This window comes from Pagrus major, chromosome 15 (genome assembly GCF_040436345.1).
Source record: "Pagrus major chromosome 15, Pma_NU_1.0".
Taxonomy (NCBI): domain Eukaryota; kingdom Metazoa; phylum Chordata; class Actinopteri; order Spariformes; family Sparidae; genus Pagrus; species Pagrus major.
Window position 1 is genome coordinate 2,833,124 of NC_133229.1, and position 25,226 is coordinate 2,858,349.

The 25,226-nt window shown below is 40.0% G+C and overlaps 1 protein-coding gene across 2 annotated transcripts in view; it reads right to left on the reverse strand.

The window, feature by feature from the left end:
* fbxw4 (F-box and WD repeat domain containing 4) overlaps window positions 1–5,508 on the reverse strand; it is a 59,859-nt gene extending 54,351 nt beyond the window's left edge. For both annotated transcript variants that reach the window (XM_073481841.1, XM_073481842.1), the window contains exons 1-5: window positions 5,141–5,508; window positions 3,200–3,295; window positions 2,618–2,803; window positions 2,198–2,330; window positions 1,827–1,912 (exon numbers count right to left, since the gene is read on the reverse strand). In XM_073481841.1, the coding sequence (XP_073337942.1) occupies window positions 1,827–1,912; window positions 2,198–2,330; window positions 2,618–2,803; window positions 3,200–3,295; window positions 5,141–5,325 (686 nt within the window). In that variant the 5' untranslated portion in view covers window positions 5,326–5,508. The remainder of the gene's footprint in view (window positions 1–1,826; window positions 1,913–2,197; window positions 2,331–2,617; window positions 2,804–3,199; window positions 3,296–5,140) is intronic.
* Between the last annotated feature and the right edge of the window lie 19,718 nt (window positions 5,509–25,226).

Consider the following 25,226-nt stretch of genomic DNA (forward strand, 5'->3'; position numbering starts at 1 on the left):
TAAAGATACACTATCTTATATCTCTTTATAAGACAAAAATTGTTCTATTAGTTGAAATTGTTCTTGTTCAGTATTATCTTAGAAAATTAGCTAATGTAATCATAATCATAAACTAACTTAACAAATTTCTGCTTCAAGTGCAGTTCTGTATGTAGTTTGTAAGTCATGATACCGTATCTAGCTATCCAAGATGGCGGACGTACTTGCTATGGGTCACCCGGTTATTGGCCTGGCCGATTGTTTGCTCCGATATCCGTCATTTTTCCCATTATGTGTATCGGCATATTATTTTTTCGGATGTCGATGAGAATTAATTCATTTAAAAGTGTGCTACTTTGGCTTTGCTGCAGCCTCTGCCTCTCTATTTGTATTCACCTCTCTGGTCTCACTTAATGTCCCTCCTACAACACTATCTGATTGGTTACATGTCACAGGAGTAATAGCCAATCAACAATGTAGGGTTGGTGCCTCTGGCACAGCAGAGAGGGGGGACAAGCTTCGGTGAGCTGGTGGAGCTGCATGAGGAGGGTAAAGCAGCAGGTATTTCTGAAGTTATAAACATCACAATCCTCTACACTGATGTTCCAAAAACGCCACAATCCTTTGATCTGTTTCCAAGCATGCCCAGTTTTCCAGTTACCCGGCAACATAAAAGCCTGAATATTTGGTGTAATGTTAGTGATAACGTTAGGCTGTCTGAAAGCGACAGTTTGCCCATATGAGTTGGTGTTTTTACATGTTACATGTAATGTTAGCTGATAATAAAGTATGTTAATGTCGAGTCTCTTAGAGCTTATTTGAATGTGTAAGTGAATGTCAACAAGTGCATGTGTTGGTCCATTATTTAGCCTGTTGACTAATATAGTAGTATACTTAATACTTCTGCTCTGCTACATTATGGAGGCAAATATTATACTTTTTACTCCACTAAATTTATTTGATGACTTAAGTTACTTGTTACTTTGCCAATTCTGATTATTAATATAAATCAAAATTAGCTAATAAATTCATGTACTATTATAGATTAAGCTATCCAGCCATATAAAATCAGTTAATATGAGCTCTCCCTTAACCAGTTAAAGTGATGAACACAGTAATGCATTAGTAATTATATTCCAGTAGTATATTATTCTGAAGTGCACTTTTATGTTTTGGAAAACTAAATTATAAACTAGTTCTATTCTAATTAAACATATGCTTAAATGCATTTCAGCTCAGTTTTGTGTTGGACTTTGTGTTACATTAAATTTTGTGTTAAATAATTTTTTTAAAGTTTTGACACCAAAATTTTTATTTTTACTGTAAATGCATATCGGTTCCAAATATGGGTTGTCGGTCTCCTTGATTACTAATAACCAATATCGTTATCAGCCCTGAAACATACTGGTGACGTATTGCGAGTGGCCGTAGTAACAATATCATATTATTATACAACAATATAGTATTACAGCTAAATAATAACTAAGATAAATTAACTGGATCGTGTCTCACATTTGATCAGTACTGTATTGTTTTACAGTTTGATCAGTTTTTCAGCCTCCGTTTTCAATATATAGAAACAATATGGCAGCCCTTTCCAGTTACAGTATATCACAAAGACTATCAACTACAGTCTGTAGTTGATACAATAGCCCTAAAATCCTCCAGATGACACATTTTAAGTCATTTGAAGGATTTTTGTCAGTGAAGAGTGGGAGGCTCTGTGTGAAGGCAAAATGGAGAATGGTTCACCATTGTTTATTTGCAAAAACTACCAACATTGTTGTTGAAAATCTGCAAAGTTCCCATTTAAACAAACTCTTGTAAGTGACTGAGCAAATGCTTACCTCAGTGTAGGGCTAATAGCAACGGACCACACTCTGTCATGCATGGCAATTGTGTCTCTGGGGCAGCTGGAGGTTAAAGTCCAAATCTAGAGAAACAAAAGCCACCAGTTAGCATGTTTGTTAATGCAGTCATGAACAGACTTTCTATGATATGGACATGATATATGACATTCTGCTAAAACATCAACGAAGATGGTAATAAATTGAATCTGAAGTGAAATATAACATTTTCTTGTTCTGAAGAGTTGCAAATTTTCAAAGCAATGAGGTTAACTTCCTTCACTATAATTCTTTGTGAAATAAATGTGGACTCTAAACACCACAGATGTGTGCATCACATTATTCAATCTGAATTGTAGAGGTGTTCTGACCCGGGTTGTTCGGTCTCTGGATCCACTGATGATGAGTCCATCTTTAGAGTCCAGGCAGTTGACTTCCTGGTTATGACCTGATAACTCCAGCATCATGTCCCTTCTCCTGTGGTGGACTAGGATCTTGCCATCACTGACACAAGACAAAGGGCAGTTATTTTAGGACTAGCCTGATATCTTAGCTAAACAAAATATGGAGACAAAAGACTTTATCAAAAAAGGCTCTGTATACTATCATTCTCCAGTATGCATGTTGAAGCATTTCTCTTCTGTCCTGTCCTTGTACTTCTTCCCTGACCAAAGCTAGTCTTACTTCTGCAAGGACTTATGTTTATGTAGTACCTGTGATTATTACATAATGACTAATACATGGTGTCAATGCCAAGTAAAGTCACAAGGAGAATACAGAGGATGAGCTACCTTCCACCACTGATCAGATGAGTGTCCGTCAGCACAAAGCGACAGACATCACCCTTGTGGCCTGAGTAGATTTCAAATGGGTTACGCTGGAGCCTCCCGGAGTCTTGGCAAAGTCTGTACCCTCCAATTACAGCAGCCTGAGACAGAAACAGCATGTCTCTATCCAGCTGTACCCATGGCAACAGTCTGAAGAGAAGATAACACGATTGAAGAAAAATTTAAGTGATTCAAATATGATCAGTAAAGGTAACATGAAAGAAATGTCACCATGACGAAGAATACATGATGTTTGTTCAAGAAATAGTTCAACATTTGGGGATATACGTCTTCAAGGAGAAAGATAATAAGATTGATATCAATCTCATGTCTGTGTGTGAAGTATGTAGTTAGCTGTTAAGAGTTACTGTCAGGACATCGCCTAGCTTTACACCAAAAAAAACAAACAAACAAAAAAATGCTCTGATTTTAAACATAGTCCATTTCTTGTGTCTTACACTGTCTACTGTCTTGATGATTTACTGTAAAAACAAAAGGTCATAGTGTTTCAGCCTTAAACACTGTATAGGCAAATGACTCACTCACTTTGTTTTCCATTTGAGAGGAACAGCCCTGTTGCAGACCCCATCACACCAGTTCTGAGCTATCTTGACTCGCTCCTTCAGTGGGATGTGATGATATCTGCAGTGACAGTGACAGCTTAACATTACTATACTGTGGCCACTGTGGATATTGAAGGCTTAATATTTGTTACAGTGCTACTTACGATGAAAATGGGACAAAAAACAAAAACAAACAAAAAAAAAAACAGTAAAATATACAAATAAAATTTAACCCTAACTCTGATATTTGACCAGGCGTCATGTCATAGCTATAACGGTTCAGTGATAGGGGATAAACTGTATATTATTTTTAATGGCTGTATACTACTAAGCCTGGATGGTTGTTATATTATGGATGTGCTTGAAGTTGCACAAGTCACTTGCCATTTCTAGATATTGGGTACTTATGCAGTAAAAAAATAAAATTGAACACGATTCAGTTTCTAAGAAATAAATGATGTGGTATCAGAACAGTGCATAGACTTGTGTAGTTGCTGATACCTGATCTGACATTTTAGGCAGTATCCTAGGCATTCCCAATACTGCTATTGGTATTCGAACAAACCAGGATTATTTAACAGATATATCGCCAAATTCTGAGACCAGTCCTAGCATCTATTTTTACGAAATAATGGAGAGCCAAAAACTGTATAGCCATTTTTCGACCTGTAGTTAGTGGCTCTTGTAAAATCAACCTTTTCAAATCTGAGACTAAAAAGCCTATATGCAAAACATGGCTACTTACAGAACAATGAAACACAGACTGGTTTCGACCATCTATCTATCATTTATCCAAATGATCCAAACTTCTTTACTTGGAGGTCAAACATGCCATGTTTCCAACATTCATCACAAATTAGATTGGACAGTTTGGATAATAATTGTATTTCTCTCCTTCACTTACTACTTCGAAATCGGTTTGATTAAACTGGAGGTTTGTTTACAACCTGTGTGATTGTCTGACTGCTTCTTATGTTTCTGATCTCCTGAGACTGATGTCCTGGTGGAAATGATTGACATATCTGCCAATATTAGATACAAGTTATAATAAACAAGAATTGGTCTTTAACTAATTAGTTGATCAACTCTGCTCCAAAAATGTCAAACACACATAGGGTTATTTGGGGGCGGTGACCAATCCACCACGTTGTTCAAGGTGCAGAGGAAGAGGTCATCAGCGTTGAGATTGCACTGTCATTAATTTATTTTGTGCCAGTCCAAAACCACAGTAAACTGGAGGATGAGAGAAGAACACTGTGGCAACTACAGCACTTTGCTGGATGAGATGTGGACATGTGTAACACAAAAAGATAAATATCAACTCCATATCTTCTTCGGACACTCAAAAAGGCACCTGTCGTGTTCATTTGCATCTCCAACAGTATGGCAGGTGATATTGTGAGGAAACATGGATTCTGATGTCACTGTAGATAAAAGAATGCCCTTGGGACTTTAGGCAGTCAAATGGTATCACTGATATGTTCCCAAAATATATAAATTGTCATTTAAGGTGCTAAAAGAACTTCATTTTCATACAGTACTCTATTTTATAGGCTAACTACTCACAATCACTCCGTTTTCAATGTTAAAATCTGGTCTATGAAGTCAGCTTATTATTTTTCAAATTAAAAGGAGTCATATTCACTGATTCTTGTAAAATTAGGCTGGAGTCCTGTGATGGCTCTGATGTCACAAGCCACAACACTTTCAAACTGCCTGAGGCCAAAATTCAGAGATGTAATAGTTATAGTGCCAGCTACAGTGAAGGCAGTACTACTGTAGGTGGGTCCCCTCGAATACTCTGTGGCTGTACACAGGAATGTAAACCGACTAGCTAATACCCCAAAGTATATGTGGCCAACTTAATGCTAACGCAACGCTAAAAATACACTGGTTTCTCATCAGTGTGTGACTGTTATCTTACATGTCCGTCCCATTCCGGGTAATTCCAGTGTTCAAAAACTCTTTAGCAATCTTCCTCCACACAGCATCCCGGTTTACAAAGTGGTAGATAGTTTTACAAACTTGAGAGAGGCGACTGAGAGATTTGTAATCCAGATAAGACAAGATTTGATAGAGAACATCCTCTGGCAGCTGGGATAACAACATGGTAAGCGCTCTGACAGCACTGCTGTTCGCTCCTCCTCGTGCAGTCTATGTTCGGCTCTCGGCGGTGTGTTGGCCCGTACGCGGTGGTCGTTGTGAAGACGGGTGTTAGAGAAAGTAAACAATATTCCATGTTTCAGACAGGAGCAGACCAGTGCAAACAGGAAGCCATCATAGGAAAGACGTGACAGCGGATGACGACGACGCTACGTGCTTGGACGTGATGACGTATGGTGCTAGGTTTCAGTGCAAGTGGTTTTCACACCAAGTAAACACATACATTTCTTATATTTATTTGGAACAACACGGACACTGAACGTGACGAATACCTATATGTTGTGTTTTAGTGCTGTTGTGTGAATTCATGTGTGTTTATGATATGAAATAAATTATTGTATTTAGCTATTTGATTCATATTTTGTTATAATTTTTCAGAGTAGCCTACTTTGCATTATTTTACTATTGTAATTTGATTTAACTGAAAACTATCTCTGATTTAAATGTGTGTCAAGTCATTTAAGGAAACTTACACTTACACCAGATTATCACCAGGTTATCTTTTTATTGAATTCGTCATTTGGTGCTGATGATTTGTTTTCTTCAGCTAGACCTATGTGATAACATTTCTAACTGAAGTAATTGCTGCAATACCACTTCCAGAAACAGAATCAAAGTCAAACCGGAGTCTTATTTCTGCTTAAATATCACAGTAAATCAAACACATTACAACACACGTAGGCTATACTGCACACACACGCTGAATGGCTCTCACAAGCTAACAATAATAATAATAATGTAACGTGATGGTTCGTTGGTGATAACTTGACTAAACTTTATGACAAGAGACAGCAGGGTGGAGACGGATAACTTCTTGAACAGTGCATCACTGTTCTCCTTTTAAAAACAACTTTTATTTATTAAAGAACAATTTACAAAGAGTTCAGGTAACTCAAACAGTTGCACATACAATCGAATTTAAGTGAAAATAAGGTTGCATAGAGGACATCAAACAAGGACAATACAAATAAATATATGTACAAAACATAAAGCAAGTTAAAAATAAAATGAGGGGACAGACGGATGGATATAGATTAATATAGATATCATTAGTCAGAGGTTTCAGGGTATAAGGTTTTGAAATTACTCATAAATGTATTGCATTTTAACTTATTTATTAACTTAAGTGATTTAAGTAGTGAGTTTAATTCTTAAAGAAAAACTGAACATTTGGGAAGAGATCTGGAGAATTTCTGTTTGTGAATAAATTAGGATATAGTATGATGAAATTGATCACATACGCAAGATTGCTTCTATCTGGATTATTATGGTGACAAATAATATCTTTAAGATTAAGCAAGTAGACTAGGTAGGTTAAAAAAATGAGACTGAAGGTCTCTCCAGAATTATTTGGATATTTCACAGTCAAAAAAGAGGTAGTTAAGACAGTTAACAGGGTATTTTTTTATGTAAAATTTGAAATGTACTTCTTTAGCCCTAAAATACAGTATCTGTAAGGTAAAAGCCAAGCCCTTCTCCAGTTTGTGCTCTCAAGCTTAGATCTCCAGAAGAACTTTGCTCCAGGAACAGTTTTAATATTTCTACCAAAATCCCAGCGAACATGCTAGTTGTTACACTTCAAATCTGTCAGTTCAAGGGCTGTATCGTAGGCAATTGGACTTGTTTCAGTTTCTTGAAGACGTTTCACCTCTCATCCAAGAGGTTTCTTCAGTTCTAACTTACTGGAGGAGAGTTTGCAGGCTTTTAAACTCTGTGTGGGAGTGTTCTTACAGAGTTGTTAAGGACACATGTGAGCTCTGAGTTTCAGAGTCATTAGGGCCACCTGTGGGTCGTTGACCCAACCAGCCTTCATGTGGGTTGCTAGGGCTAGGTGAGCCCAGGTGTGAATGGTTGTCAAGCTGTCTGGGGAGGGAACTGCATTGTAGGTGGTCGGCGGTCCTGCCGGTACTTGTTCCTTCTCCTCCGTCTGTGGCCCTGCTGACTCCTGTTTCTGCTCCTTCATCAGCCGCCGGCCGACTCCTGGCACTGATTCCCAGTCCGTGGTCCAGCTGACACCTGCCAGTGGTTCTCCATTGGTGGCCTGGCCGACTCCTGTTCCTGCTCCTCCGTTGGCAGCCTGGCCGACACCTGACCCTGCCCCTCTGTTGGCAGCCTGGCCGACACCTGACCCTGCTCCTTCGTCGGCAGCCTGGCTGAGTCCAGTTCCTACCCTCGGTCGGAGGACCGGCCAAGGCTTGATCCTGTCCCGAGTCCTGATCCTGTCCCTCGGTCGGAGGATCGGCCAAGGCCTGATCCTGTCCTGAGTCCTGATCCTGTCCCTCGGTCGGAGGACCAGCCAAGGCCTGATCCTGTCCTGAGTCCTGATCCTGTCCCGAGTCCTGATCCTGTCCTGAGTCCTGATCCTGTCCCGAGTCCTGATCCTGTCCTGAGTCCTGATCCTGTCCCGAGTCCTGATCCTGTCCTGAGTCCTGATCCTGTCCCTCGGTCGGAGGACCAGCCAAGGCCTGATCCTGTCCCGAGTCCTGATCCTGTCCCTCGGTCAGAGGTCCGGCCGAGTCCTGATCCTGTCCCTCGGTCGGAGGTCCAGGCGAGTACTGATCCTGCCAGTGGTTCTCCAGCCAGTGTTTCTCCGTCAGCATCTCGGCCGACCAGCCCCAGACAGTCTCCGTCAGCATCTTGGCCGACACCCACTGGTGTTTCCCCACCCCCCGCTCATCCTCCGGAGGGGTTTCGCCTTCGCCGCTGGCTTCCAGAGGGTCCCAGCCTTCGCCTTCGCTGCCGGCTTCCAGAGGGTCCCAGCCTTCATCATAATGCTGCCCTGAAAAAAGCCTGAATTCATGCTTTGTCAGGTCTGTCAGCTAGACGACGAGCAAACAACTTTTAAAATGCTTGTTCACTGAATGGAGTTTGGATCGAACAGGGCTATGCTGTGCTGACATATTTCCTTAAGTTATCAGGTAGTCCGACTACCTCGCAAATTTTTCCTCCACGCAAGCTTCTTTTTTGTCCTTACTTGGTACGAGTAGATGTGCTATCGTACAGCTCTGGGTGTCCGCAAACAGCCATGATTAATGATTATTATCCTCTCCTCCATTGCTGTTCATGAATGTCCGGACATCAGCAACTTTAACCTCATGACATCAGTGTGAATGTCAATGCTGATAGGCTCTGATAAGTTCAATATTTTCAACTCATGCAAATGTTTTCGCCTTTGGTCTGAACACACCATTAGGCTTGAAATGGCTGTGTCATTGAGAGAGAAATGGGGAGAGAGTCCACATGAAGAAGGCGGAAACAATGCTTCTATTGGTTATATTTTTACATCATGAATGCCAGGAGAAGTACCTGGACACACTCATGTAGATTTTGTTTTTGTAGAGTAAAAAATTAGGAAATAACATAACATTGGGCCTTATGAGGGAGTTGGTTGGAGTGTTTGTCGCTTAGTCCTATTGCTGAAATAAGTCCATCAGCTGAAAGAAGAGAAGGATCCTTACATTTAATGGTTAATTTGTGTATCAGAAGTGAGAATTATGGAACATACAGAGCAAAAAGAAAAGGCAGGAAGGGAGAAGAGTTCAGTGCATGCAGCATCACAGGTGCTGAAACTCACCTTAATGAGACCAATACACACATTATAAAATCTGAAGACAAGCTAAAAAAAAACCCTTTACACCTAAACTGTAATATTTCAAAAACTATAAAAGATTTTAAAAAGATGAATACAAGTTTCATAGTCTGAAGAACTGTGACTTGTTTAAGTTTCTAGCCGAAGGTATGAATGAGAAATTATGTTTTGAAAATGCTTGAAACAACAACAACAATAGTGATAGCGATAATGTCCTAATTGAGTTTGAATGGAGTGAGTATGTTGAAAAATGTGGAAAACATGACAGAAGTATAATAAAACCCTTCCATCCGTAGAAGAACTGTATAATGCTTCCAGCATTCAAAACCAACTCGTAACTAAAGCTGTCAAACAAATGTGTGGTAAACAGTATAGTATTTGCCTCTGGGATGCAGTGGAGAAGAAAAGTTGGATAAAATGGCAATACTTAGGTGAAGTGAAAGTTTCTTCAGTTTGTACTTAAGTAAAGTGCTTGATGTAAATAAGCTACATTCCACCACTGGTTACTGATTGACTATTCAATAAATATTGCTTGTTTATATGTCATTCTCTTCTGTATAGGTCTTCTTATTTATATTCTGTCAGATGGAGCATACTATGTTAAAGGAGGGAGGAATGTGGTGACTGCGACAATGGCAAAGGTTTACATGGCTTACAGGAGGGCCCCACTAATAATCTACTCAATTTTATAAAATTTTCAATTTAATAATTGAGTAGAGCAATTAAGTTGCTCTACTCATAACCGTCGGCCTCAATCAACACTAACAATATCCACTCTGATTATTTTCGTCTTTATTTTTCCACTAGACAAGGTTGCCCCTTGATTCCCTTTCTATTTTCAATAGCTATTGAACCCCTATCAGTGGTACCATGATCTAACCCCTGTATTATCGGTATACATAGGTACAGTATTGAAGTGAAGATCTTGCTTTATGCAGATGATTTACTATTGTACATTTTAAACTTGTCAGTATCTGTTCCTGCTGCTCTCGACACTCTCAAGACTTTTGGCCAAATATCAGGTTATAAATTGAATCTGAATAAGAGTGAAATATTTCCCATTAATGCTGTTGCAGTTAATTACCCTCTACACAATTTGCCTTTTAAAGTCGTCAGACATAGGTTCAGGTCACTCAAAACCATGCAGACTTATATAAGGCTAATTTTGTTTCCCTCCTGGTCCATACCCGAGATGATTGTGAACGATGGTCTGTCCTCAATTTATCTCTCGCGGCATGGATTAATTCAGCAAAAATAAATATCCTCCCACTGTTCTCTTACCTTTTTCAATGTATGCCATTTTTTCTTCCTCAGAGCTTCTTTCGTAAATCAGATAGTGTGATTCTAGATTTTATTTGGAATAAGAACGTTCCCAGATTGCGCAAACTATACTAAGAGAGACCTAAACCTCTAGGGGGATGGCATTGCCAAACCTCAGGTTTTATTGCAAGGCCACCAACATCAGGATCTTAAAATATTGGCTTGACTATGGGGCCTTTGATGCACCTCCACTGTGGCTGATTTTAGCGGTCAATTCTGCCAATCCTGTTTCTCTCAAGGCCCTAGTACGTGCCCCCATTTTTTCTTGTATTTCTCCCTTTACAAGGAATTTGTTGGTTAAGAACTCTTGTAAGACTTGGTTCCAATTTAAGCTGCACTTTGGACCTTAGTCTTTTTCCGCCAGTGCTCCACTGGTTTCTAACCATGTATTTCAGCCATCTTAAGTCGATCATGCTTTTTTGCCGTGGTTTAATTTGGGAATGAAAACCTTGAAAGATCTCTACTTTAACAATATCTCTGCATCTTTTCAGCAGCTTTCAGAAAAATGTTTACTCCCCAAAAAACACAAGTTTGCAGCTTCGTCCATAGTATTTTTACCACTCTCTTAGTCAGATGTTTGATATTAATGACTTGGAAATCAAAGGCACCTCCCTCTCACACCCGCTGGCTAAGAGATATAGCCAGCGGTATATATATATTTTTTTAAAACCGGAAAAGATTTGGCTTTCAAGCAGCAGCTTGTCCTCCAAATTTGATGACATCTGGGGTCTATTTTTCCACACTTCAAAAGAATAAAATTCTCTCCATATCTTTTGTCTGATGCGTGTATATATTTCTTTCTTTTGTCTTCTTTCCTTTTTTGCTCTTGGTGTTCACCAAGTGTGTGTTCTTTTTCTTTGTTATTTGTTATAGATTAGCCTTTTCTTTCCATCTTTGTTCTTTTTCAAACTGGGTTTTAGAATAATCTTAATTGTGACAAATTATTTCAGATGTATGTATGTTTACTGTTGTCACTAATTTGCCCATTGAAAAGCCCAATAAACAAAGTGTTAAAAAAAGAGAAAAAAAAGAGAAAATGCTGTTGGAGCTGTTGCCATAATCAGAAGCCCCCCTCTGATCAGAGGCTACAAATTACGTCAAAGGAGACAAGTCTCAGTAGGAGTGTTTTTTTTTTTTTTTTAAATTGGGTGAGATCTCCGAGAGTAAAGCAGGGACCCTGAGAACTCTAATTAAGTACGGTTTGGGGACCTGTGTTGGTCTTGCTAATTTGTAGAACACAATAAACTTGCAATAGACTCTATTAGAAATCTCCAGTGATTTTCTTTAAGCATTTTCTCTAACTCAAGTAGACTCTGAAGAAGTTGTTTTTTGGAAAAGTGTTGGACCAAGATCCAGGTTTCACCGGCCCATTCCCTGGTCTCTTGTGACCCAACATTAATTGGTGAGCCCAGCCCAGAGAGAGAAACGGGAGCCTGACACCAGGATGGACCTGCCTGCACTTAAGTCCATCGGTGGCCACCAAAATTAAAGGTAAGCAGAGCTATTTTCTGCAAATACTAAATATGTCTAATCCTAATGTGTCAGGACCCCACCCAGGTTAAATGTATCTGATCATCTCTCCTCTAAATAACCTAGCTAAAGTTATTAAAATTGACTATTGCTGAATTTAAGCACAATATTGACTATTGCTGAATTTAACTAAACACAGACAACTGTCACTTTTGAAGTGCAACTAGTATCACTGGCATAACAGAGTCTGCTGCAAACGTGTGTGTACAATTCATGTAATTTATGTAACTCATGTACCATGGTGCAGCTATGACCATTTGCTGAATGTGGTTACAACAATTTGGATTGTTGGATGTCATGTTGTATTGGGTGGAATAATCTGGCATTTAGTAAGATGCAGCCAAGTGCAGGCTGAGTAATGGGATGAGTGTATGTATGTAAGTTCTGTTCGGCAGCGTGACCCAAGTTTGAGGCGGCCTCTCCCAGTGACTATGCAGCGCTATCGTGTGGAGTGAGTGATGTGAAAGTAAAATGTGTGGAAAGACAGTGGCAGGTTCTGTTAGACATCCGAAACATTGTCTCTTGTCACAAGGAGCACTAGCCAAGTGTGTTTAGTGAGCCTGGACTTCTGCTCTGTGTGGGCCAAAAGGAGCCTGCGGCATCGCCTGCAGCAGCACCAGGCACCGTAGGCGGTGCGACCGGGGGCGCAGAAGCGGGGGAAGCGTTTGAGTTGAGTTTTGAGTCTTAAGTTTTGAAAGTTTTACCAACTACAAATCTTTTGTTGAAATCATTTACTTTTCTTCTTTAGATAAACTGAATCTTTGTGCTTTAGAACCCCCCAAAAATTTACTTCAAAAAAATTAAGTAAACTCACAGAAGTTAAAATGAATCATGGCCAACATTTTAATATTTTGAATATTTAATACCATTTGATCTTCAGGCACTCAAATAATGACAAGGTCACATCTCACTGTAATTTTGAAAAAAATCTTTTTAGTTTCTAGAACTCAAAGATCAAAGTCTATCTAATGAAGATTTTAGAATGGCAAAACTTTTTTGGTTTATTTAAAAATTTCAGAGTTTAAGTTGTGTCCAAAACTCAAAAGTATATTGTGTCTCAAGTTTTTTCTACAGTGTAAAGTAAAAACACTCACAAACAGCACTGTGTCTTGCAAAGGCTACTCACTCACATGTCACATTCTGCATGAAAACACATCGGCATCAACATAAACCTGGCAAAAATATAAGATCTTTTCTCCTAAATAATGAGAAAGTACTTGTAAGAGCATGTTTACCTGGCATACATTTTCTGGCAATGCACAATCACGTTGTGGCTCAGTTTCATTTGGCAAACATATCTTACACACTGGCCCCCCTTCTTGACTTTGAATAAGCAAACTGGTGTACAATATCCTCAAAATCAAGACCCATGACGAGTTCATGCTCGATGGTCAGCAGGGAAAGTGCAGAAAGCCATCCCTGTTACATTGTTGTCCTTAGAACATTTTTAACCTGTTTTAAAATGGAAAATGACCTCTCACCCTCACAATTTGAGACTGGCAAGGCTAGAAACATTCGTAATGCTAGATGCTACATTAGGAAATGTTGAACATGCAGCAACTGTACTGGGGAAGTCTCATTCTGCACAAAATGAGTGAACTGTATGAGCTCGTCCGCCAAGGACGTGTCCAGGTGTGTCAGATAAGTGGAGCTCAGCTTAGCAGCTCTCTCATGCACACCACACTCGCCTGTAGGCATCAATCCCTTTGGATAGGCAGGAACTGAGTCTATCAATTATGACATAGTAGGTTTCAACCTTAAATCTCAGACTACCATCAGTAACAGCTACTTTACCGTCATCATCAGACTCGTCAGCAAATCTCTATTTTTCTCACACACCAAGTGTCGAACTGGTAGTCTTGTGTAGCACTGACAGAGCGTGCTGATTCTTTCAGCTCTGCAAACTGGTCTCGTAAAATGGCAACATAGGAGTGCAATGACCGCAAAAGACCAACAGCAGTTGCCAGATTAATGTCACTTTTTTGTAGTTGATCACTTGTTGCTTTAAACCTACCCACTATTACTGTCTCCAGTTTAGCTGCTCCAACAGGTGGAAAAATGTCATTGCTAACGTTAGCCGAGCTCAGCGCGGAAGTGTGCTTGCTGCTAGTAGCTGTCGTAGCAGGGGAGCAGTTGTTGACCAAAGTAAAGAAACTACCTATTTTAGGTATGGATCTTAAATTCTCCGCATTTCTGATATCTTTCTCCTTTTTTAATTTACATTTAGTGCTCCCACAGAGGTGCTTCTCCATGTTTACACTGCATCCACTTGAGGCTGACGTTGTCACCTCTCTAACCTATCAGCGCTGTAGCGTCAAGTCACAGAAACTTTGCTACTGGTTTAAGATTTTGGTGCTGTGTTGGTATCGCCTGTATCCATCTGCTAAACCTACATAACACTACCAGGATATATCTAATTTTCCTTACTCGTGTCTCTGCTCCCATATCCACATAATCCATCATGAGATGCCTGAATGGGTCATCTGGTGGTGGAATGTGCACTAGTGGGGCTGAAAAAACTTTTCTGGTGTTATAGTGTGCTCATATTTTGCACTCACTCATTACTCTACTGTAGCTGCTATGAACAGTGACCACCATAGAGCTTTAAGTTTTCGTACAACGGCCGACCTCAGTTCCTGCTCCTTGGTCGGTGGCAGAGCCAACATCAGTTTTTGGTTCCCCATTGGCAGCCCAGCTGACTCCAGCCCCGGCCCCTATTTCAGGGGTCCCTGTAAATGGTCCCTGTTTGAACAACTTGCAACATTTAATTATATTTATATATAATTATATTCCCAAAGGTAAAAGGTGCCACTGAAGACAGAGGGGCTGAAATCACAGACAGTTTGCAGAGGATACACCCAGGAGAACTGGTGTACGTCAAAGTATTCAAAAGGAAGTGAAACCAACCTAGACAGAAAGGCCCCCAACAGCGCTAAAACTCAAAGATAAGAGTGCTTGGTTTCACCTCAACCACTGTTGCAGAGCACACACCCAGAGAGGCCCATTCCCCGGCCCCGACCAAACGGGGGGAGCTCCCTCTGGGCCAGAAGGGGAACGCGTTGCCGCCCCACAGGAATCAAAGACACCACAGAAAGGGGCAGGTGACACCAGGAAACCAGACAGTCCCAGGGGTAACAGGGGAGGCAGCAATTGCAGCAGCTTTGAGTTTTCGTCCAGAACTTCATTCAAGCTTTAAGGGGCCTCGTCTGGAGCAAGGGTTTCTTTCTTGCATGGCAGCATCTCAGCCCGTAGCAATACAAAACATGCTTGAATGTAGACACTGGCACCTGTCTTCCAGCAGTTTCTAATTCATTGTGAATTTCCTTTTTGGTGGTTTTTGGTCTGCTCTTGACCATCCTGACCAGGAGGAACTTTTCCTTCTTCCTGGAGGAAAACTCTTTAGCCAGATGAAACAAATATTGAGTTGTTTGACCACAAAGACCAGCAATATGTTTGGAGGCAAGAGGGTGACCCAAGAAGACCATACCTACTGTCAAGCATGGTGGTAAAAATATTATGCTGTGGGCCTGTTTTGCTGCAAGTGGATTTGCTGCTCTAAAAAAAGTAAATGGATTAAGTAAGGAGGATGATTAGCTCCGAATTTCTCTATCAGCCAGAAGATTGGGTCTTTGGTGCGCCAACAGGACAATGATCCCAAGCACACATCAAAAGTGGTAAAGGAATGGTTAAATCGAGCTAGAATTTACATTTTGGAATGGCCTTCCCAAATATCTGACTTGAACCCCATCGAGAACATGTGGACTGTGCTGAAGAAACAAGTCTGTGCCAGGACACTAACGAATTTAGTCTAACTTGACTGATTATGTCAAGAGGAGTGGTTAAAAGTTCAGCCTGAGGACTACCAGAAACATATGGATGGCTATCAAAAGCACCTACGTGAGGTGAAAATGGGCAAGGGACGTTTAACCAAATGTTAAAATTACTGGATGTACTTTTTAACACAGCAGATTTGGTCACATTTTCAGAAGACCTACTATCATTTCTGAACCAAATGTCATGAATGTTTTTTGCGACAAGGTAGTCTGTGTTTCACTCATTCCATCACAGAACAATGAGAGCTGTAGAAATCAGTGAAACTCAAGACTGCCATGATATAGTACAGTACGACTGTATGTGCACCATCATGCTGCCGGGACCAATAACAATGGTTGGCCTAAATGCGTGAGAGGTCGTTGGATGTTCCCTAAATTCTACTCCATATGCGTCAAAGACTGTTGTCAGCACTGGAAGAGATGACAATGCCACAGGCAGTCTAGAGTCAAACAGCCTGGCAAATGGAGGAAAAGGTCCTCACGAAAATGGACTTCCTTCTTCATGAGTAATGATCATTTCTTAAGAAACGTGTAAACCCCAACGAATGTCAACCGTGATTGTATAACCTGCTTTATAAGCTTGCTATACTCACGACTTAAGGGTCACAAAAACAGCATATTCTGCAATATGATTGGGCCATAAGCCCTGGGTGTTGATCATTTTGAAACTGTATGGAAACTGATTTATTGTTTGATGTAATCATTGACTGTTGACTTAGTATACTCCAATTTAAGTGGGTTCATTTTGAGCAGGTTCCATTATATAGAAAATGTTATTATGATTCTGTTCCTATTGTAATCAGTACATATAGAGGTGTGGTATATATTTAGGTTTGCTGTTAAACCCTAACATGATAGTCATCATCTTGATCTTCACTCTGTGTGAAGAAAATCATATATGCTTCATGTGAAAGGGGAGAGGGAATGTCGATCATAAATGCTCCATTGCTCTCTTCTATTGCCATATCTCTTCTGTATATTGCCCTGACCCTGTAGGAGAAGGTATTGTTAATCACATATTTGTTTTCCATTCCTTCTCTCCATTGGGCCCCATTGCTCTATCTTCTATCAACTGCCCTAGTTAGACAAAGGCTACTGGGCCCACTGCCCTCATTAGAAAAGGCTGTTGGGCCGATGGCCCTGATCAGAAAGAGCTGTTGGGGCTGTTGCCATGATCAGAGGGAGGCGGCAGAGTCTAAGGCTGCAAATTACATCAAAGGAGACGAGTCTCAGTAGGAGTGTTTTTTTTAAAGAAATAGGAGGAGGTCTCCGAGAGAATAAAAGCGGGGCCCTGAGAGCTCCGGTTTAGTAGGATTCGGGAACCTGCTCGGGTTTGTTGGTGTTGCTGTCTTGGAGAACACAATAAGCTTTTTTGGCAACAGACTCTGCACATCTCAAGTGATTTTCCTTGAGCATTTTCTCTGACTCAAGTAGACTCTGAAGAAGTTGTTTTTTGCTAAGGATCCAGGTTTGTCTGGCCCATTCCCTGGTCTCTTGTGACCCAACATAGGTTGCTAGCTACAGACTGCAGGAGAAATATACCAGAGAAACCCAGAAGGGGAGGGAGAGAGAAGCATAACGTCCTCACAAGAGAGGGCAAGAGGGTCATGAGGAGAAGCTGAATCTTCTGGAGGAGGAAAATGTAGATCCAAAACATCTGGAACATGGCACTGACAGCCAGGGCAAAGAGACAGGTCCTGGGATGGCAAATAGTTAAGCACAGATGCCGGAGTGCATAGAGAGGGCAAGGAGGAAAAACAAGGGAGCGAGAGAGAGAGAGCACAACTTTGCTGGTGGACACAAACAAACACAGTGATAAAGAAATGCAGATTAGAGAGGTGTGTGATCGGTAGGTGACACTTCTTGCTTTGGCCAAAGTAGCTGTATGACCCAACAAACTGACTGTGGTGCTGAGAGAAAAGAAAGCGGAGTGTGAGAACAGAGCTTCTCATGGTCCTGTTGTGTCTCACAAAAGCGGTTTAAAGAACCAGCATTTTCATACTTACAGCTCATCATAAACAAGGTCGACAGCCTTCAATTAAAATGTCTGGTGATATTGTATTTTTTTCTTAAAAATAATACATTCTCATGTGCAGGTCCAAACCAACAATTGATTAATTTGCCCAATTAAGTATTGTGTGTGTATGTCAAACCTGATATATCTTCTTCCTCGGTGCCATAGAGCTCCATGTTTTTTTAAAAACACATCAGTGAGTCACACGTGTAAATGGAGTTGCATTTCTATAGCGTTTTTGTCTCAAACACTTGTCACATTCACCCATAACTGCTCATTTTGGGGTTTTGTGCAATTTGGGGTTCAGTATCTTGCTCAAGGACACTTCACACTGCAAAGTGAGCTGCTTGCATTTACTGGGAGAGCCAGGCAGTTGAACCAGCAACCTTACAATTACTAGACGACTTGCTTTACCTCCTGAGCTACAGCCGCCACATGTTCCTTCATTGACATGAGCGAACACACACACACACACACACCACACCACACCACACCACATACACACGCACACACACGCACACACACGCACACACACACACACACACACACACACACACACACACACACACACACACACACACACACACACACACTCTTTCAGAAAGAGACAAAGTGCAGTGGAAGCCAGGTAGGCCGGTGGAGAGATCCTACTAGAGGATGTGGGAATGATGCAGGATACAGGCAGGATTTTGCTTGTGGTGATACAGTACTCGCTGGGGCAAATTGGTAGAGAGGGTTAACCCTTACCCTGATGAACACAGGTGGAGTTTTTGGTCAGGCTGCCACTCCCTCAGATGTGTCAACTTTGGTGACAAACTGCCATTTGACTTATGAGAGTCTGCGCAGCTTGCAGAGACCATTGAAAAGAGGACCCACAAGAGGTAAGGGAATGCAGCATGGTACCAACTGAGCTGTAGTTATGGTTAAATATATAATATAAATAAATTAGCAAACCCCAGGCCTGTGGGTGTAAGCTACTAGATGACAGTGCAGACCTTGGTGGGGTCCAATTTGGATGCTGCCAACGGAAATGATGAAGCCCATAAAGGGGACTGTCTGGACATGGAACTCAGCCTTAATGAACAGTTTGTTCTCCAGGAGCCAAACACAATAACTGATTCACGTGCTGCACATGTTCCTGTTCACTCAAAGAGAACATCAGAATGTCACCCAATAGATAAAGACAGAGCCGGACAGCTAGGGCTTTAGTTTAGCCAAATTACATAACAAGACACTTGTAATGTCCACTGGAAGTGGCTTAAAGGCTGTTTACCACTCATCCACCTCCCAGATCCTGGGTTTAGTGAAAATAGTGGCACCCTGATGCAGCTCAAAAGCAGATCAAATGAGCTTGGTACCTGTTCTTGATGGTGATGTCAATCTTTCCCAACAGAAAGGGGTTGATGGCTCAGCCAAAGGGACTTTCTGAGGGCAAGGACAAATCTGGAAACTTGATGAAAACCTCTTTAAAGTCCAAATATTCTGGAGGCAACCCAGAAAGGTCTGGAAACTCAGGAGACGAGATATTCAATGGTGCAGTAAACCAGGCAAATTTGAGGCAGGTAGAATGAGGGAAACTACTCCAACCCAGAATACTGCCAGTGGAGCAGTCTATGCGACGATTGTGTTTCCGAAATGGGTAGTCAAGAATTTCAGGCAACTGTTCAGTGGGGGTGGTGTGATATGTGACCCAACTGAAGAGACATGGGTCATGGGTCGGAACACAAACATGTTGACAGGTTATAGATATTAAAAGTTTTCATCATGTTATTTTCTTCTAAGCAGAGAAGCTTCTAGGGTTTTTTTTTTTTTTAACATAACAAGAGTTCAGTGAGCACTCAGCAGGACATTCACTCATCATTTAAAGTTTGATAATAGATCTAAAAAAGTTTAAGTTTAAAAGGGCCAGTTTGCCAAAATAAGAAGATTGTTTTGTGATTATTGAGCTTGAAAAACAAAACATCTTGATTTGAGATCCACTTACTAGTTTTTTCCAAGGCTTTCAACTGCACTTTTGCACAGTAACACCAATCAACTGAGTAAACTTCATCATCTGAGAAAAACTATGAGTTGGGTTGAAAGCTCCAGACAAAGGAGCCTTTAACATTTAACCTTTATGAAGACGGTTAGTTAATTTCACTAAATCTTAATATGATATTTTACAGTGTATGACAATTCAGCGTATCATTTTGTGATTTAGTCGCTTTGATCAAAATGTCTTTACTGGCACAAATAAGCATCAGCTTTCTTTCTCACCTCATACTGTGATTTTTACACTGTGCAGCAGAATGAAAGAGTAAACCAGTCCATCACAGCCCTGTGGCTTATTAAACCACTAAAACTACCAAAGTTGTGTCACGGTCAAATGAATACTAAAAGTTGATTGACCTAATAACATTTTATGAGGTGCTTAACCGTTTAGCATCAGTAGTGTCAATTTGGGCTCATTCACATCATGAGCGTCTTAAGTCTTCAGTAAGAAGTGGCATCCTTGCAGCTCTTTGATCAGCTGAGCACAACCGCACATAATTGAAAAATGCAGGTCGTTTTTCTTTCTTTCTTTTTTAAAGACATGTCCCCTTCATGAAAGCTGTGCTCTCTACAGGCCATGTCCCAAACACTGGGCCGTCGAAAAAAATCATTTATGGTTGGTTTTCCAGCTGAACTGTCATGGCTAAAAGGAAATGAAGAGGTCGGGAGGAGGGATATGGGGTGTAGAAGGGATGATTGGGGGGTTTTGGTGGGGGTGCTTCAAGTGGGGGGTAGGGGTGGGTGGGGGGATGTCTTTCTTTTTGATCTTTTTAGGGCAGCAAAGAGGGAGGGGGCTCTGCCTGAGCTGGCAAACACATTTAGCTAGTAATTGTTCAGATCAGACTGACAATCAGTCTTGGAGATGCATGGACAAACAAAGGTTTACAGCTCCAATTGGAAAAGTCAACAGGTCTCACATAAGGCCCGTACATAAACAATGTTGAGCTCCAGCTTCACTTTGATCAGTTGTTTGCGTTTCAGTTATCCAGCCTGGTTGGACTGGTGGTTTTGGTTAATACTGTTGAATGGAGGCTTGGATATAATGGGCTGTCTGTCATTTTTGATAGAGAATCCATCCACCTTACTATGTCTGTACATCAAGTTAGCAGCTCAGTACAGTACAGTATGGGAGTCACTAATCAGAGTTTGATTTCTAAAGTAAAGATCCTCTATAATAACTGCTACAAAGAGACAAAACCAATATTAAATTATTTCTACACTGGATTCATTCTTTTCATCTTCCAATTATATTGGTAGTGCAAATTTGTTTTGTCATTTATAGTAATATCAAGTAATTGTAGTTCTGTTAACACTTATAATAACCCTTAATAAATGTTGAATTAATAGTTAATTAAACTTAAGGTAAAAGTTACTTCACTGTTAACAAACAATAAATACATCATGAACCATTTATTAAGCAATTGTTTATTATTAAGTTGCAACTGATCTTTTACAATTGCTTAATAAATGGTTTATAAAGTATTTAATTGTTTGTTACCACTAATATAATTATTAACTCATGTTTAATTACCTAGAAATGTATCATTTATAAATGATGGTTATTGTTACCATAGTTCCGTATAATTAAATGTGTAAGGTGAATCATGGACATTAACCTGGAAGGACCATATTTGACCAATGCATAGTATATGAACAATGTATCTGCTGTTCCCTGCAACTCTCACTTTAAAACACTAGGGCTGGGTATGTAAGAATTCAATACTTTGTGGGTACAGGCTGAAATGTGTTTGAATTATTCAGGGGTGTGACCAGACATGAGCAATAAGGCTGCCAGTGGAATCACAGCCCCCTAAGAAAAGCTTATAAGACCACTAACCTGTAAGTTTTGTCTCTCTATATAAGGGTCTAGTTTTCTACTTGTTCATTCAAAGCTTTTTCTGTATTGCTAGAATGATATTTCCAGCAGAAAAAAGGAAACTACAAACAATAGCCATGCTACAAAACACTTAAGGTTAATGACAAGACTACACAACCAGTGTGGTGCATGAGAAAACCTTTGAACACCCCTGAGACTACAGATTATTACTTTTTTGTTATGATGCACAGTGATGACGCACACACATAAATCTTAATATTTTAATAATTAATAATTAATAATATAGGGGCGGCAGTAGCTCAGTCTGTAGAGACTTGGCTTGGGGACCGGAGGGTGGCTGGCTCAAGTCCAGCCACAGACCACAATATGGAAGTGGACTGGTAGCTGAAGAGGTGCCAGTTCACCTTCTGGGTTACTGCCGAGGTGCTCTTGAGCAAGGCACCAAAACCCCCATGTGCTCCCCAGGCGCCTGACATGGCAGCCCACTGCTCCTAGCTTGCAGTGTGTGTACTTACGATGTGTAGCTAGGTATGGGTCAAATGCAGAGGATGAATTTTGGGTGTGTTTGCATGTTGCATGTAAAATAACTGACAAAATAAAGATTCTTCTTCATTCTTCATTTTAACCCATGCTATAGTAGGCACAGTAAAAATAAGAAGGTAAGCAATGGAACAAAAAATAAATTTCTCTCTGTGAAATAATAATAAAAAAGCAAACAGATATGCATCTTTAAAGGTCCACAAATTCAAATGAAAAGAAATCAAGTTTCCAACTGGTCATATTTGGATCTGTAAAAGGTAAGTTAAAAATTAATTAACTCAGATTGTAGTGAGCAAATTCAGACACAGATATTCAAGATGAAAAACATCTCAGTGACCAAGGATACACACTGTATGGCCTGAATGGGACCCCTATCAGTTATGTAATGTCCATTGGATGATTCAAGACAGAGGTTCAGATGAAAATTCAGATCACAGAATTTCAAACAAATTTCTTGTTTTTAAAGTAAAATGGTATAATACATTTACTGATATTTCTACATTAAGTATTCAATATTTATTTAATTTGCACATGTCCATTTGTTGGTTTGACACCAGGATTACACAAAAACTACTGAAAGGATTTCCACAAAACTTGAAGAATGGGTCTCAGCCCAGAAAAAAAAACATTAACTTCTGGCGCGAATCCAGATAAAAGGTTGGATCTAGAATTCTTACTTTCTTAAACATAGTGAAATAGGGCATTTTTCAAATGGTCTTGATTTTTAAGAGAATAATGTGTAGATACTGATGAGAAACATATGGGGCCCTGTTTAGGCGGTCTACAGCTCATGGTCTAAAGCGCAGCCCGCTAGTGCGTTTAGGGCGTGTACAAGTCCATTTTGCTAGTTAAACGGTGGATAATCTGGGCGTAAAGAGGTAGTATTTAGACTCTGAATTAGTCATAGTCGCACGAGAAATAGATGATAAACTTAATTGATTATTTAGAACTCCTGACCTGTTTCCTTTGGAGAGTTTAAAACATCAGCTTTTAGTTTTGCTGATTAAATGTGCCACGATATTTGTCGCAGTACATAACTGCGAATGGAAATGTTTAAAATAACTGAAAGTAGCCTTTCAAATCATAAAATCAGAGAGTATGAACGGTGTGAACACTCCTGTGTAGGCGCATCTAATGAGCTCTTTAAGAAGCAGGAAACACACTGCACTTTTGACTTTAAGACCAGCTTTTTGTTGGTCTATGTTGGTTTCTGCTGCCTCAAGATAGCAATCCACCACCAGTGTGCCTGACCACACCTCACTTTAAGACCAAGCTTAGAAAGTCCAATAAAAGAACAGCTCATCTAGTTAACATTGAATGTTTTGGTGTTTTTATTTACCTGGACACCAGTCCAGACTTTTCATTATACATTTAATAGACTTGTATACCTAAAGAAAATAAGATCATGATAATTCAAGACCAAGTCAAAGCCTACTGTAAAACTTGTAAAAAACGATCATTTTTTAGGTAATTACTTCATAAAAGGAAGACATTCATTCCAAATACACTAAGTTTGAATTGATCTCCATACCTGATGGACTTACAAATGTTACTCTTGACAAATGTCCTGAAAGAGGTTCATGTTACTCTCTGACTCTACCACCATGAGGGTCAACATTGGCTGTTTACTCCCTGGGAACCTCCTAATTCTCCTGAATGTTTGAGAGCAGATACAAGTGGCTGGAGGTTGTAAGTGCATTTTGATGAGGGCAGTTTCTGTGTCAGCTTGTGGCATTCGAGGCTGCTTAGGGAGGCAGGGTCATGTTCTCTGGTCACCCCTGCTATACAGCCTCCACAGGGGGGTTCAAGACAGCGGTTAAATTGCTCCCTAAGCAAATGAAGAAGGTAGCTCTGTTTGTTTATTCAGGGTTAAGGATAATGGTTGAGGCTCACTAAAACGGATGAAAGCGTTCCCCCTTTTTTTCTGCACTGGAGTTGCTCCACACTTGCTTGGCAGCATTGGCGGCACAAAAGGTGTGATTTTTCCCACAAACCAGTTCTTTCCTGAGGTTTAGTCGGACTTTATAGGCACTGGAGGGATGGTGGCTGCAATGGAGACAGACTGAGAAGCAACATCATAAACCAATGGAGTCACCAATGGAGGCTATATCCTCTATTTAAAAATTTTAACACTGCATTTTATGTTTGTGTTGTTATCAGGTTACATCATCAAGTTATCACAAAACACTGGATTGAATGCATTGATCTTGGGTCTGTAAGCTAACATGGGAAGTCCCAAAGAAAAGATCCCTCTCTTAATCCAATGTGGAAGGAGTTAAGCAGATTAATGTCAAGTATTGTCAATGACCATTTAATTTAGTGCTTTAGGTTAGACAGCCTTTCATAGGTCAGGATTAACAAGTGAAGGAAGTGGTTCTTTTTTCAGCTCTGTCTTCTCAGCAGGACAGAAGTGCAGGGTGACAAATTGTTTTTATCATGACAAAGATAGTTTTCTAAAAATGAGATGAATTTGCATGACAACATATGTGCTATGAAGATTAGCATGCTGTACATGTTGGAAAGATGGTAATTTCATATATCACTGATGAGACACTCTGGGTTCTTCTAAAACAACAAAACTCAAAACTTGAAAACACCCAGTTATCTTTCATTGAGTACAGACAAAGAATCTATATTATAATAATAAAACTTTAAGTCCCCAAATCTTATTCTCTCTACGCCTGTGTTAAATTGTTGAAATACTGGGTCTGGATAGCCATAAACACCACATTATTTATACCAGAGGAAGAATTCAGGGAACCAAGCTGTTTAATTAATTAATTAATTCATTCATTCATTCATTAATTAATTCATTAATTATATTTTATCATAGTTATTTATTAATTAATTTTACAATTACATAATTAGTTGTTTTTGTATATATATACACAATATAACTATATATCTATATCTATATATATATATATATATATATATATATATATATATATATATATATATATATTTATATATATATATGATTCTGTCCTTTCTCACAGGAGAACGTTGGTTGTGTCCTGTTTATATGAAAATAAAAGCCAATGTTGACTCATTTTAACTTAAATACGTGAATTAACTGTAATATACTTGGGCACCACAGTGGCTAAGTGGTTAGCTGGTGCCTTAAAGTGAGAACGATTCACTTTCTGTGTG